The 15,330-nt window shown below is 38.8% G+C and overlaps 1 protein-coding gene and 1 pseudogene across 2 annotated transcripts in view; one reads left to right on the forward strand and one right to left on the reverse strand.

Annotated features, from left to right (window-relative positions):
* Kdm2a (lysine demethylase 2A) overlaps positions 1 to 15,330 on the forward strand; it is a 105,296-nt gene that overhangs the window by 42,100 nt on the left and 47,866 nt on the right. For both annotated transcript variants that reach the window (XM_048361190.1, XM_048361191.1), the window contains exons 4-5: positions 463 to 541; positions 1,703 to 1,749. In XM_048361190.1, coding sequence (XP_048217147.1) covers positions 463 to 541; positions 1,703 to 1,749 — 126 coding nt within the window. The remainder of the gene's footprint in view (positions 1 to 462; positions 542 to 1,702; positions 1,750 to 15,330) is intronic.
* LOC125362796 lies at positions 11,337 to 11,449 on the reverse strand (annotated as a pseudogene).

The following is a 15,330-nucleotide window of genomic DNA, read 5'->3' on the forward strand; positions in this document are numbered from 1 at the left end:
TTTCTGAGCAATAAAGCAAGACTCTACCTTGAAAATAACCACTGCAGAAGGGCCGATAGAGTAACTCAAGTGACAAAGCAAGCAAGAGGCCCTTGAGTTCTAACCTTATAAAGTTTCAAATTTTATGCCTGTATGCCTACTAAAATATAGGTAGGATTCCTCATGTATCATGAAGTTTTGATCCTTAGCTAACTAACAAAGATAATATTTGTATTTTAGTGGTCAGGATTTTTTTGTTCTTCCCTCTGTTGCTTAAGTGTTAAACCCTCAAGCCCTGTTTCTCAGTGTGCTCTCCCTCTTTCTTAGATGCTTCTTAGTGAGGAACATATATTTAGCATTATAGCACACAACTGTATGCACAGAATACCAAATGTCTGTACTTAGATCCTTTTATGATCATTTTAGTTTGTTTTTTCCAGGGCTATCACAAGTCTTTGTAATAATTGGTTTTTATGTTGACAGATTTTAATGTTGAATACATACAACGGGGAGGCTTAAGAGATCCTCTGATTTTCAAGAATTCTGATGGACTTGGAATAAAGTAAGTGCTGTGGGCCTGACTTGATATTGAAATCCCAGTTACTTTAAAAAAAAAAAAGTAGCTGGTGGCGCATGCCTATAATCCTAGCTACGCAAGAGGCTGAGATCTGAGGATTGCTGTTGGAAGCCAGCCGGGGCAGGAAAGTCTGTTAGACTCCTTATCTCCAATTAATCTCAGAAAAAGCCCGGAGTGATGCTGTGGCTCAATGGGGCAGAGTGCTAGACTTGAGCAAAATGAGCCCAGGAATAATGCCCAGGCCCAGAGTTCAAGCCCAGGACTGGCCAAAAGAAAGGTAGTTTTCTAGATTGTTTCCTATATGAAATGAGCTCATATATTTTTGAGTATTTTATTAGTTGTATTAATAAGCAGTGACCCATTGCTGGGTGTGAATGGATCACACCTGTAATCCTAGCTACTCAGGAGACTTCAATCTAAGGACTGTGGTTTGAAGCTAGCCTAGGAAATGAAAGTCTGTGGGACTCTTATCTCCTATTAACTACCAAAAAGCTGGACGTGGAGCTGTAGCTCAAGTGGTAGTACATTAGCCTTGAGCACAAAACACTCAGGGACAGCATCCAGATCAATTAACCTTTTTTTCCCCCTTTGTGATTCTCAGTTATCATGTTGTTAACATTTTACAGAAAGTTTGTTGTTGTTTGTTGTTTTGCCAGTCTCAGGGCTTGAATTCAGGGCCTGAGCACTGTCCCTGGCTTCTTTTGCTCAAGGCTAGCACTCTTCCACTTGAGCTGCAGCGCCACTTCTGCCTTTTTCTGTTTATGTGGTGCTGAGGAATCAAACCCAGGGCTTGATGCATGTATTTTTTTTTTATTTGTTCTGTTTTTGTTGCCAGTGCTGGGACGTGAACTCAGGGCCTGAGCACTGTCCCTGGCTTCTTTTTGCTCAAGGCTAGCATTCTACCACTTGAGCCACAGCGCCACTTCTGGCCATTTTCTATATATGTGGTGCTGAGGAATCGAACCCAGGGCTTCATGTATATGAGGCGAGCACTTTACCACTAGGCCATATCCCCAGCCCCTGATGCATGTACTTTTAAACGTAAATGTGAAGATTGATGTGTCTAATTGGGAAGTTCCCAGTAATATAAGAAAACAACTAGAGAAATTGTGCTTTCAATTTAGTTTTACTGTATTTGTTTCATAGAATGCCTGATCCAGACTTCACTGTGAATGACGTCAAAATGTGTGTGGGTAAGTATGAAGCTTTCGTTGGCCTCTGTAATTTTGAGACTGACATTTAAGGCTTAGGACCTTTGAAGTATATACTTGATTAGAAAGTACTGTTTCAGGTGAACAAATGCAGTAATGGTTGGTACTTACTAGACACTTGTTGAAAATGAACTATACAACTTGTGGATGGGAATGGGAGGGGAAAACTGGGAGAGAGGGAAAGAAAGGATGACATTGTCCAAAAAGAAATGTACTCTTTACCTGACTTACATAACTGTAGCCCCTTTGTACATCACTTTTTGTTGCTGTGGTTGGTCATGGGGCTTGAACTCTGGGCCTGGGCACTGTCCCTGAGCTCTTCAGCTCAAGGCTAGTAGCACTCTACCACTTGAGTCACAGCGCCACTTCTGATTTTCTGGTCATTAGTTGGAGATAAGAGTCTCATGGACTTTGCTGCCCTGGCTGGCTTTGAACCATAACCTTCAGATTTCAAGACTTCTGAGTAGCTAGGATTACAGGCATGAGCCACCAATTCCTGACTATACATCACTTTTGTAATCCATTCATCTGTGGAGGGGCATCTGGGTTGATTCCATATTTTGGCTATTGTGAATTGTGCAGCGATAAACATGGAAGTGCAAATGTCTTTTTGATATCTTGGGGACTGCTGTTCCAGGTAGATGCCTAGGAGTGGAATGGCTGGGTCATAGGGTTAGGTCTATATTGAGCTTTTTGAGAAACCTCCATACTGTTCTCCAAAGTGGTTGTACTAATTTGCACTCCCACCAACAATGGAGAAGGGTTCCTCTTTCCCCGCACCCCCTCCAGCATTTGTTGTTGCCTGAGTTCAGAGTATAGGCCATTACTGGAGTGAGGTGGTATCTCAGGGTTGTTTTTATTTGCATTTTCTTTACTACCAGGGATGTCCAGGGATGTTGAACATTTCCTCATATGTTTCTTTGCCATTTTTATCTCTTCTCTTGTGAAGTCTCTCTTGAGCTCCTTTGCCCATTTCCTAATTTGGGCTTGGAGGGCCTTAGTTTTTTGAGTTCTCTGTAGATGACAAATATTAGGCCTTTGTCTGTTGCTGTGCTGGTAAAGATCCTTTCCCATATGGTTGGCTGTCATTCTAGTTTGGTGGCTATGTCCTTAGCTGTGCAGAAACTTTTTATTTTGTAGTAGTCCCATTTGTCGAGTCTCTCCCCTATTTGTTGTGCCACTGGGACTATATTCAGGAAGTTCCTTCCTGTGCCTATAAGTTCTAGCATCTTTCCTACTCTGTCCTTCAGTAGTTTCAAGGATTCAGGTTTGATATTGAGGTTTTTGATCCATTTTGAGTTGATCTTGGTGCATGGTGATAGGCTTGGGTCTACTTTGAGTTTTCTGCATATGGCTGCCCAGTTGTCCCAGCACCAGTAGTTGAAGAGGCTGTGTTTATTCCATTGTATGTCTTTAGCTCCTTTGTCGAATACCAGCTGACTGTAAGAGTGTGGTTTTATTTCTGGATCTTCAATTCTGATCCATTGGTCTTCCGGTCTGTTTTTATACCAATACCAGGCTGTTTTTGTTATGATGTCCCTATAGTAGAGCTTGAAGTCTGGTATTGTGATACCTCCTGCACTGCTTTTTTTGCCTAGAAATGCTTTGGCTATTCTAGGTCTTTTGCTGTTCCATAGGAATTTATGGATTGCTTTCTCTATTTCAGTGAAGAATGTAACTGGGATTTTGATAGGGATTGCATTGAATTTGTATAACAATTTGGGCAATATGGCCATTTTCACTATATTGATTCTGCCTACCCATGAGTATGGGAGGTCTTTCCATCTCCTTGTGTCTTCTTTGATTTCCCTTATTAGATTTTTATAGTTCTCATTAAATAGGTCCGTCACGTCCTTGGTTAGGTTGATCCCTAGGTACTTTATTATTATTATTTTTTTTGGCTACTGTAAATGGAATTGTTTCCATAATTTCCTTTTCTGCTTGTACATTGCTGGTGTACAGAAAAGCTGCTGACTTTTGTGGATTGATTTTGTATCCTGCTATCCTGCTACTTTGCCAAAATGGTTTATTAGGTGTAGGAGTTTGGGGACTGAGTTTTTTTTTTTGTTTTTTTTTTGTTTTTTTTGGCCAGTCCTGGGCCTTGGAGTCAGGGCCTGAGCACTGTCCCTGGCTTCTTCCCGCTCAAGGCTAGCACTCTGCCACTTGAGCCACAGCGCCGCTTCTGGCCATTTTCTGTATATGTGGTGCTGGGGAATCGAACCTAGGGCCTCGTGTATCCGAGGCAGGCACTCTTGCCACTAGGCTATATCCCCAGTCCTGGGGACTGAGTTTTTTGGGTCCTTCAGATATAAGATCATGTCGTCTGCGAATAGGGATAGTTTGATTTCTTCCTTGCCGATGTAGATCCCTTTGATGTCCTCTTCTTGCCTTATTGCTATGGCTAGGGATTCCAACACTATGTTGAAGAAGTGGGGAGAGTGGGCATTCTTGTCATGTTCCTGAGTTTAGGGGGAATGATTTAAGTTTCTCTCCATTTAATATGATGTTAGCAGTTGGTCTGCTGTATATGGCTTTTATTGTTTTGAGGAATGTTCCATCTATTCCTGTTCTCTCCAGAGCTTTTTAATAAGTATGGATGTTGTATTTTGTCAAAGGCTTTTTGGGCATCAACTGAGATAACAGTGTGATTCTTGATTTTAGTTCTGTTGATGTGGTGAATTACATTGATTGATTTACGGATGTTGAACCATCCTTGTGACTGTGGGATGAAGCCTACTTGGTCATGATGAATAATTTTCTTGATGAGTTTATGGATCCTGTTAACTAATATTTTATTGAGGAGCTTTGCGTCTGTGTTCATTAGTGATATTGGTCTGTAGTTCTCTTTTTTTTGTTGGGTCTTTGCCTGTTTTGGGAATGAGTATGATATTAGCTTCGTAGAATGAGTTTGGGATTTCTCCCTCTGTTTCTATTTCGCGGAAGAGTTTGAGGAGTATTGGTATTAGCTCCTCACTAAAGGTTTTATAGAATTTGTTGGTGAATCCATCTGGGCCTGGGCTTTTCTTTGTTGGGAGGTTCTTGATTACCCCCTGTATCTTGCTGTAAGTTATTGGTTTATTTAGTTGATTTATTTCTTCTTGGTTCAGTTTGGGCAGTTTATACTTCTCTAAGAATTGATCCATTTCTGTAAAATTATTGTTTTTTAGTGAGTAGAGGTTCTGGAAATGGTAGTTTTGACATTTGCTTTTTCTTGAAAAATATGAAGAGTAGGGTTATTTAGTCCATTACCCTATTTTGGAGTTGGCCGTGGATCTTGAGCCCTGGGCATGGGCACTGTCCCTAAACTTTTTCACACAAGGCTAGAGTTCTATAACTTTGAGCCACAGCGCCATTTGTGGTGTTCTGGTGGTTAATTGGAGATAAAAGTCTCAAGAACTTTGCTGCCTGGGCTGACTTTAAACCATGCTCCTCAGATCTCAGCCTCTAGCTAGGATTACAGGTAAGAGCCACCAGCACCTGACTTTTTTTTTTTAAAATGAAAAATCTGCTCCTTCTACTACTACTACTACTACTACTACTTCTTCTTCTTCTTCTTCTTCTTCTTCTTCTTCTTCTTCTTCTTCTTCTTCTTCTTCTTCTTCTTCTTCTTCTCCTTCTTCTCCTTCTTCTCCTTCTTCTCCTTCTTCTCCTTCTCCTTCTCCTTCTTCCTCCTTCTTCCTCCTTCTTCCTCCTTCTTCCTCCTTCTTCCTCCTTCTTCCTCCTTCTTCCTCCTTCTTCCTCCTTCTTCCTTCTTCTTCCTCTTCTTCCTCTTCTTCTTCTCCTGCTCCTCCTGCTCCTCCTTCTCCTCCTTCTTCTCCTTCTTCTCCTTCTTTTTTTTTTTTTTTTTTTTGCCAGTCCTGGGTCTTGGACTCAGGGCCTGAGCACTGTCCCTGGCTTCTTCCTGCTCAAGGCTAGCACTCTGTCACCTGAGCCACAGCGCCCCTTCTGGCCGTTTTCCATATATGTGGTGCTGGGGAATCGAACCAAGAGCCTCATGTGTAGGAGGCAAGCACTCTTGCCACTAGGCCATATTCCTAGCCTCTATCTTCTTCATGGATGACTTGTTCTCTTACTTATTATCTAATATCTCTTTTATAAAAGTTTTTTCTTTTTTCTTTTTTTGCTAGTCATGAGGCTTGAACTCAGGGCCTGAGCACTGTCCCTGGCTTCTTTTTGTTCAAGGCTAGCATTCTACCACTTGAGCCACAGTGCCACTTCTGGCCTTTTCTGTCTACGTGGTACTGAGGAATGGAACCCAGGGCTTCATGCATGCTAGGCAAGCGCTCTACTACTAGGCCACATTCCCAGCTCCCTTCTATAAGTTTTGAATGCAGGGCACCATGTCCTAATACTACCTGAACAATCAAGAAGGCCAAGTACATAATTAGTTCCTACAAGGTGGGGCTATATTTCACAACTATATTTGATAACTATCTTTTTTTTCTTGATCACCATGTTCTGAATCCTAACTGTACTGCCTTTCCATATATGGAAAATATAAACATACTATGAAGTGGCTGGGGATATGGCCTAGTGGCAAGAGTGCTTGCCTCGCATACATGAAGCCCTGGATTCGATTCCCAAGCACCACATATATAGAAAACAGCCAGAGGTGGCGCTGTGGCTCATGTGGCAGAGTGCTATCTTTGAGCAAAAAGAAGCCAGGGACAGTGCTCAGGCCCTGAGTTCAAGGCCCAGGACTGGCCAAAAAAAAAAAAAAAAGAAAAGAAAAACCATACTATAAAGTACAAATGAAACAGTACATTGTCTAATTTTTAAATATTCATTTATATACATCTTCTGAGGAAATGAGATATGACCCTAATTCTAATGGTTAATTTCCAATTAATGATGGTTAAATATTTATTCTATCTCTAAAATTGTCTTTTTATAGGGGATATGTGACTTTGATCTGTGTGTTTGGTGTTGACTCAACACTAAAAAGAAAGAATTGTATGGAAGATGAGGAATATTGGGAGGAAAAACATGTCCTCTTGATTTTATTCATAATAAATAATGGAAACAGTTACCCTACATATAAAGTAACTTCAACTAGATTGATTTTAATACTTTTAGTAAATTTTGCTTCACATATGCACTAATTCACATTCAACTCTGTACAGAGAATTGTCTTGCAGGTGTATTTGTTTAGTTCTTACTAATATTGTGTTAAGTGAATAAATAATGTGACTAATTCTGAGTTTTTTGCCTTCATTTAACATGTTATCTTACAAATTCTGAAATGTAGAAGCAAGAATCAAATAAAAGTTTAATGTTTTAAGCTTTTTATAAATAATCATTGTGTTTTGCCTCCTTTCTCCAGGATTCATATTTCAGATCCCTAATGTTTATTTTCTGAACATCAAGAGAAATTTGTTATTTGCTTTCAGCCATTCTTGCTTTCTTAGTCAATGTTTACTCTATGTGTGTATGTCTGTGTGTGTGTGTGAGAGAGAGAGAAAGAGCACGTGTGCACAAGCAAGCAAGCGCACAATTCTTGGGGGTTAGGTTATTTATTTATTTATTTTTGGCCAGTCCTGGGGCTTGGACTCAGGGCCTGAGCACTGTCCCTGGCTTCTTTTTGCTCAAGGCTAGCACTTTGCCACTTGAGCCACAGCGCCACTTCTGGCCATTTTCGGTATATGTGGTGCTGGGGAATTGAACCCAGGGCCTCATGTATACAAGGCAAGCACTCTTGGCACTAGGCCATATCCCCAGCCCCAGGGGATTGGGTTATTTATTTGCCATCAGTCTTACCTTTCTCATTTACTTTTTAAACTTCATTTTATTAGAGATATTTAGTTAAAATTTTATTCATATCTGGTGATAGTGTGAAAACTAACTTAATTTGTATAAATGACACAATATATTACTGTTTTTCAGCTCTTTATTTCCTTGATTAAAAACTTGCAAATACTCATATTTTGTTCATGCTGCTTAAGAAATTGATCTTCAGATTATCAATAAACTTGAAATCAGTACAACCTTTGCCATTTTAGTTACATATATGGATACATGAACATTTAAATGTGATGTACAAGTAATTTTAAGCATAAAATTTCAGAAAGCCAAAAAAACCATTTTATTCAGTAGCGTGTCTATGACAAAAGTTTTGCACTTCATCTTCATCCTATAAAAAAATGTAGCAACCTTCCTACTAAAAATGTGAGCTTAAACATGAATTAAACAAATAATTTTATTTATATTATTTGTATTGACTTTTTGTTAGGTGTCTTATTATTGGGAGTAATTTTTAAAAATCAGACTATGGGGGGAATATGGCCTAGTGGCAAGAGTGCTTGCCTCATATACATGAAACCCTGGGTTCGATTCCCCAGCACCACATATATAGAAAATGGCCAGAAGTGGCACTGTGGCTCAAGTGGCAAAGTGCTGGCCTTGAGCAAAAAGAAGCCAGGGACAGTGCTCAGGCCCTGAGTTCAAGGCCCAGGACTGGCAAAATAAATAAATAAATAAATAAAAATAATTAAAATAAAAAAGCTAAAAAAAATCAGAATATATTCAGGTTTTTTGTTTGTTTTAGAGAAGGGTGTGAAATGTTTATTGGTTTGTAGTATGATTTGGAATTAAAATGTGATCAACGATTATTCAGCAAAAAATAAAGTAGGCAGGGTACATTTCAAATGAAAAGCAAAACAAAAAAAAAAATTAGGATCTGTGAATCCCTGATTTATGCCTCCCAAAGAGCTAGGATTACAGGTTTGTCCTGTTGTACCTAGGTCTTTTTATCCTTTCTATTAGTTTGTGCCACTTATGGGGCTTGAACCCCACCTGGCCACAGTCCCTGAACATTTTTGCTCAAGGCTAGCACGCTACTGCTTGAGCCACAGCTCGACTTTGGATTCTTTCTTGTGCTTAGTTGGAATAAGATTCTCATGGTCTTTCCTGACCTGGCTGGCTTTGAACCACAATCCTCATATCTCAGCCTCTTCAGTAGCTAGGATTACAGGTGTGAGTCACTGGCACCTGGCTTATCTTTTTATCTAGTGGTGGGTTTTTTTGTTTTGTTTTTTAGTTTAAGTTACTGCATATATTTCACAGTACACATTTTAACCTTTACAATGATGCAAATTATTCTATTCTATATAGCTTATCAATACAAAGTTTATGAACTTTTAACAATAAAACCATTTCTTTCATTTCTGGTGGTATGTACATTACTTTCCTTTTGTTTATTAACATCTGTTCCCTCTTTCACTCCTTCCCATCCCCACCCATGAGTTGCTTAGTTCACTTTCATCAGTGTCCGATGTAGCTGATGGTCCCTCTGCTATATTATTATTGTTATTATTACTATTGTTATTTTCACCCACTTTCAAATCATTCTGTGCCCTCCTCCCAGCTTCTCTTGGTTGTGCTCGTGTATATTCCATATATGAGGTTGGGAATATAGAATCATCTAAAAATAATAGGACAGTTCAGATGAAGACCTTTCTTTCCTTGTCTTTGGGATTCTGAGAGGCGCTTGGATCTTGTTATTTTGGAGCTTTTTCTCCCAAGGCTATCTATCCTCTTTTGTTCTCACTGTATTTTGGTATCTTAAGTCCTGTTTACTTTGTTCTATCTCATTGCATTTTAAATCTGACACCTGCATATCTGGGAGACCATATGCTCCTTGTCTCTCTGTTCTTGGCTTATCTCGCTCAACATGATTTGTTCTAGTTCCATCCATTTTCCAGTGAATGCCATTAATTTATCCTTTTTGATGGCAATGTAAAATTCCATGTATCTAGGTACCACATTTTTTAAATTCATTCATCTGTGGTGGGTCATCTGGGTTGTTTCCATATCTTTGCTATTGTGAACAGTGCAGCAGTGAACATGGAGGTGCAGATGTCCTTGTCGTATCCTGGTTCCTGTTGCTCAGAATAGATACTTAGGAGTTTTTTGAGGAACCTGCAGACTGCTTTCCAGAGTGGTTGTACTAGTTTACATTCCCACCAGCAGTGCATTAGGGTTCCTCTTTCTCCAAATCCCCACCAGCATTCGTTGTCTGAGTTCAGAATACAGGCTATTCTGACTGGAGTATGGTGGTATCTCGGTGTTGTTTTTATTTGCATTTCCTTTATGGCCAGGGTGTTGAGCATTTCCTCATGTGTTTTTGTTGGTGGTGGGTTTTTGTTGTTGTTGTTGTTGTTGCCATTTTCACTTCTTCTGCGAAGTGTCTCTTTAGTTCCTTTGCCCATTTAGTGATTGGTTTATTAGGTTTAGAAGGAGCTAGTTTCTTGAGCTCCCTGTATATGATAGATATTAGGCCTTTGTTGCATTGCTGGTAAACATCTTTGCAGTTGGTTGGCTGTCTTTCTAGTCTAGTAGCTATATCATTAGCTGTGCAGAAAGTTTTTATTTTAATATAGTCCCATTTGTCAAGTCTCTCCTATGTGTTGTGTCCCTTGGACTCTTCAGGAAGTTCTTGCCTGTGCCTATAAGTTCTAGTGTCTCTCTTACTCTTTCTTGTAGATAGTTTCAGAGTTTCAGGTCTGATGTTAATCCGTCTTGAGTTGATCTTAGTGCTTGGTGACAGGCTTGGATCCACTTTTAGTTTTCTGCATGTGGCTGCCCAGTTTTCCCAGCACCAATAGTTGAAGAGGCTATGTATGTTTTTTTTCCATTGTATGTCTATGGCTCCTTTGTCAAAAATCAGCTGATTGGTTTTATTTCTGGGCCTTCTAATCTATTCCATTGATCTTTGGGTCTATTTTTGTGCCAATACCAAGCTGTTTTTATTATGGCTCTGTAGTAGAGCTTGAAATCTGGTATTGTGATACCACCTGCATTGCTTCTTTTGCCTAGAAGTGCTTTGGCTATTCTAGGTCTTTTGTTCCATATGAATTTTTGGATTGTTTTCTCTAATTCATTGAAGAATGCCATTGGGATTTTGATGGGGATTGTGTTGAACTTGTATATCATTTTTGACAGTATGGCTGTTTTTACAACATTGATTCTGCCTATCCATGAGCGTGGATTGTCTTTCCATTTCCTGGTGTACTCTTTGATTTCTCTCTCAGTTTTTATAGCTTTCATTAAATAGGCCTTTACATCTTTGGTTAGGTCAGTTCCTAGATATTTTATTCTTTTTGAGGTTACTGCAAATGGGTTTCTTTTTCATGATTTCCCTTTCTGGTTGTACATTGTTGGCATATAGAAAGGCTACTGATTTTTGTGGATTAATTTTGTATTCTGCTACTTTGTCTGTGTGCTTTATTAATTCTAGGAGTTTGGGAATGGAGTTTTTGGTGTCATTCAAGTATAAGATCATGTCATCTGCAAATAGGGATATCTTAATTTTTTCTTTCCCTATGTGGATCCCTTTAACGTCCTTTTCTTGCCTTAATGCTGTGGGTAAGAATTCCAGAACTATGCTGAAGAGGAGAGTGGAGAGGGCATCCTTGTCTTGTTCCTGATTTTAGGGGAAATGGCTTTAGTTTTTTCCCCATTTAGTATTGTATTAGGTGTTGGTCGGTCATATATGGCCTTTATTGTTTTAAAGAATTTTCCTTTTATTCCTATTTTCACCAGAGTTTTTTTCTGTTCCCCCCCCCCCCCCATAGCAGACAGGTAATGTGCCCACGTTGTAACAAGGTTTAGAGGGAGGCATATGTCCATATGTCATGCGAGTACATGAGAACCCAATCATCATGCTTGTGAACGGGAAAAGAATCCTTGCCAGAGCTTTTACCATGAATGGGTATTATATTCTGTTGAAGGCTTTTTCAGCATCAACTGAAATAGCCATATGGTTCTTGACCTTGGCTCTGTTGATGTGGTGAATTCTGTTTATCGATTTATATATATTAAATCAGCCTTGCATCTGTGGAATGAAGCCTTCTTGGTCATAAGGTATGATTTTAAATTTTTGTTTCTGGATTCTATTGGCTAATATTTTATTGAGGAGCTTTGCATCTGTGTTCATTGGAGAGATTGGTCTGTAGTTCTCTTTTCTTGTTGGCTCTTTGCCTGGTTTTGGGGTGAGTATGACATTGGATTCATGGAATGAGTTTGGGATAAGTCCCTCTGCTTCTATTTCACGGAAGAGCTTGAGGAGTATTAATTCTTCTTGAAATGTCTTGTAGAATTCTGTGGTGAGTCTATCTGGGCCTGGGCTTTTCCTTATTATAAGCCTTTTGATTTCTTCCTCTAGTTCATTGTATGTTATTGGCTTATTTAGTTAATCTATAGCTTCTTGGTTCAGTTTAGATAATTTGTATTTTTCTAGAAATGCATCCATTTCTGGAAGGTTTTCCTTCTTTAGTGAGCATAGGTTCTGAAAATAGTTCTTTAAGATCATTTGGATGTCTTGGGTATTGGTTGTAATTTGTCCTGTGGCATCTCTAATTGTATTAATTTGAGTTTCCTCTTTTTTTTTTTTTTTGTTAATCTTGTGAGAGGTCTGTCAATTTTATTGATTTTTCTTTAAAAAATCCTTTTTGTTTTATTATTTTTATGTATAGTTTAAATTTTTTAATCTCATTAATTTCTGCCTTGATATTTGTTATCTCTCTCCATCTAGTAGCATTAGATTTAATTTCTTCTTGCTTTTCTAGCAGTTTAGTTGTATCATGAGATTATTGACTTGAGTTGCTTATGTTTTCTTTTTTTTTTTTTTTTTTGGCCAGTCCTGGGGCTTGGACTCAGGGCCTGAGCACTGTCCCTGGCATCTTTTTTTTTGCTCAAGGCTAGCACTCTGCCACTTGAGCCACAGCGCCACTTCTGGCCGTTTTCTGTATGTGTGGTGCTGGGGAATTGAACCCAGGGCCTCATGTATACAAGGCAAGCACTCTTGCCACTAGGCCATATCCCCAGCCCCTATGTTTTCTTTTTTTATTAATTAAATTTTATTGACAAGATGTTATGCAAAAGGGGTGGGGGTATAGTTACATAATAAGTTAGTGAGTACATTTCTTGTGATATCTGTTTATACCCTCATTTTTCTTTCCCTTCCCTAGTTCAGGTAGGCATATATACAATATCCAGTGTACCAAAATCATATACAGTAACCACGTAGGATACGCCAAAGGAAATTCACCTAGAACATTAAACATAACGACAACAATAGAATCCTCCTGTGTCCTTCTCTTGGAGTTGTTTTTGTTTATCCTTGTCTTATATAATCATGTGTACATAGCTGTTGAGCTAATTGTGATCCACTGATAGGTCTATTCTAGACCTTTTTGTGTTTAGTAGTTGTTTAGTTTTAGATACATAATGTAAAGTCACTTGACTGACTCAAACATGTGGAAATAATGTTTGAAAAGGAGTTTGTTATTTTGCAGACCCGGTCTCTACTGTTCTCCCGCCGTCCCCGGTCCCCCCAGTCATATATCAAGGAGACCTTGCTCCTTTGTTCTCTGTGTTCTAGGCTTGTCTCGCTCAACATTATTTGTTCAAGCTCTGACCATTTCCCTGCGAATACTAATATTTTATCATTTCTAGTCACTATGTAGTATTCCATTGTGTACAGGTACCACATTTTTTTGGATCCATTCATCCATAGTGGGGCATCTGGGTTGTTTCCATATTTTGGCTATTGTGAATTGTGCAGTGATAAACATGGATGTGCAGATGTTCTTATGGTATCCTGAGACCTGTTGTTCAGGATAGATGCCTAGGAGTGGTATGGCTGGGTCATAGGGTATGTCTGTGCTGAGCTTTTTGAGGAACCTCCATATACTGGTCTCCGAAGTGGTTGTACTAGTTTGCACTTCCACCAACAGTGGAGAAGGGTTCCTCTTCCCCTGCATTCCCTGCTTATGTTTTCTTTTTTTTTTTATTATTTATTAATTAATTTTTTTTTGACAAGGTGTTGTGCAAAAGGGGTACAGTTACATAATAGGGCAGTGTGTACATTTCTTGTGATATCTTACACCCTGTTTTTCTTTCCCTTCCCTAGGTCAGGTAGACATATATACAATACACAGTGTACCAAAAACATATACAGTAGCCACATGGCCTACGCCAAAGGAAATTCACCTAGGACTTTAAATGTAACGTCAACAACAGAGTTTGCTTATCCTTGTCTTATATGAACATACATACATAGCTTTTGAGATATTGTGATCCACTGAGAGGTCACATTTCTAATTTTTTAAAATAATACTGTGGTTTAAACCTAGAATCTTGTGATTACACCTGCTTATGTTTTCTTGATGTATGAGTTTAGGGCCATGAACTTGCCCCTCAGCATTACTTTTCCTGTGTCCCAGAGGTTCCTTTGTGATGTATTTTCATTTTCATTGATTTGTAGGAACTCTCTAATTTCTTCTTTAATTTGTTCTGTGACCCAGGTGTTATTCAGTAGTGTGCTGTTCAGCCTCCCATGTATTTGAGTAATTTCTGTTGTATGCTTTGAGTCTGCTCTGGTCAGATAGGATACAAGGGATTATGTTAATCCCTTTGTATTTGCTTAAGTTCCTTGTGTGAACTATGATGTGGTCTATTTTGGAGAATGTTCCTTGGGCCGCTGTTGGGTGAAAAACTATATGTCTGTTAGTTCCATTTGAGATATGGTATCATTTAGGTCCAGGACTTCTTTGCTTATCCTCTGTTTGGTTGACCTGTCCTTTGGTGAGAGTGGAGTGTTGAAGTCTCCCACTACTATTGTATTTAGGTCTAAATTACTCTGTAGGTCTGAGAGTATTTGTTTTATATACTTAAGTGATCCATTATTTGGTGAATATAAGTTGAAGATTGTGATATTCTCTTGGTTATGAGATAGGTTTCTTGAAGACAACAGATGGATGGATCTTGTTTTCTGATCCACTCTGAAGTTCTTTTTCTTTTGATTGGAGAATTGAGTCCATTAATGTTTATGGTTATTATAGAGAGATGTGCTATGTTTCCTGTCATTTTATTTGCTTTCCTGGTTTTTGTTTCTTTTACCTGTGCTTACTAAATTGATCCCTTAGTGACTTCTATCTGATGTGGTCCCTTGGTCTTGAATATTTTCTTTGGGTTGTAGTCCTCCTCTTAATGTTTTTTGCAGTTCTGGTTTCCTATTCATGTATTCCCTTATTTTTTCTTTGTTATGGTAAGTTTTGGTTTCTCCATTGAATTGTAAATTCTAACTTCACTGGGTATATCAGTTTGAATTAGCATTTATTGTCCTTCAGGGCTTGGATAGTACCTTTCCAGGCTCTTCTTGCATTGATAGTTTATGTGGAAAGGTCCACAGTGATTCTAATCTTTCCATTGTAGTATAGCTCCTTCTTTGACTTTGCCACGTTTAAAATGAGCTCTTTGCTACTCAAGTCTAATGTTTTTACTATAATGTGTTTTAGAGTTGTTTCTTCTAGGATACTGTCTACTAGGTTCTGTATGCTTCTGTTATATGGGTTAGATTTTCTCTTTTTAAAATTGGGGAAGTTTTCTGTTAAAATTTTATTGAGTAAGTGAATAAGATTTTATTGTATAATTCTTCCCTCATTAGACTTCTGTTTATCCTTCAACCTTTTTTTTTTTTTTTTTTTTTGCTGGTCCTGGGGCTTGAACTCGGCCTGAGCACTGTCCTTGATTTTGTTACTCAAAGGTTAGTGCTCTACCACT

This window comes from Perognathus longimembris, chromosome 13 (assembly GCF_023159225.1).
Source record: "Perognathus longimembris pacificus isolate PPM17 chromosome 13, ASM2315922v1, whole genome shotgun sequence".
Taxonomy (NCBI): Eukaryota; Metazoa; Chordata; class Mammalia; order Rodentia; family Heteromyidae; genus Perognathus; species Perognathus longimembris.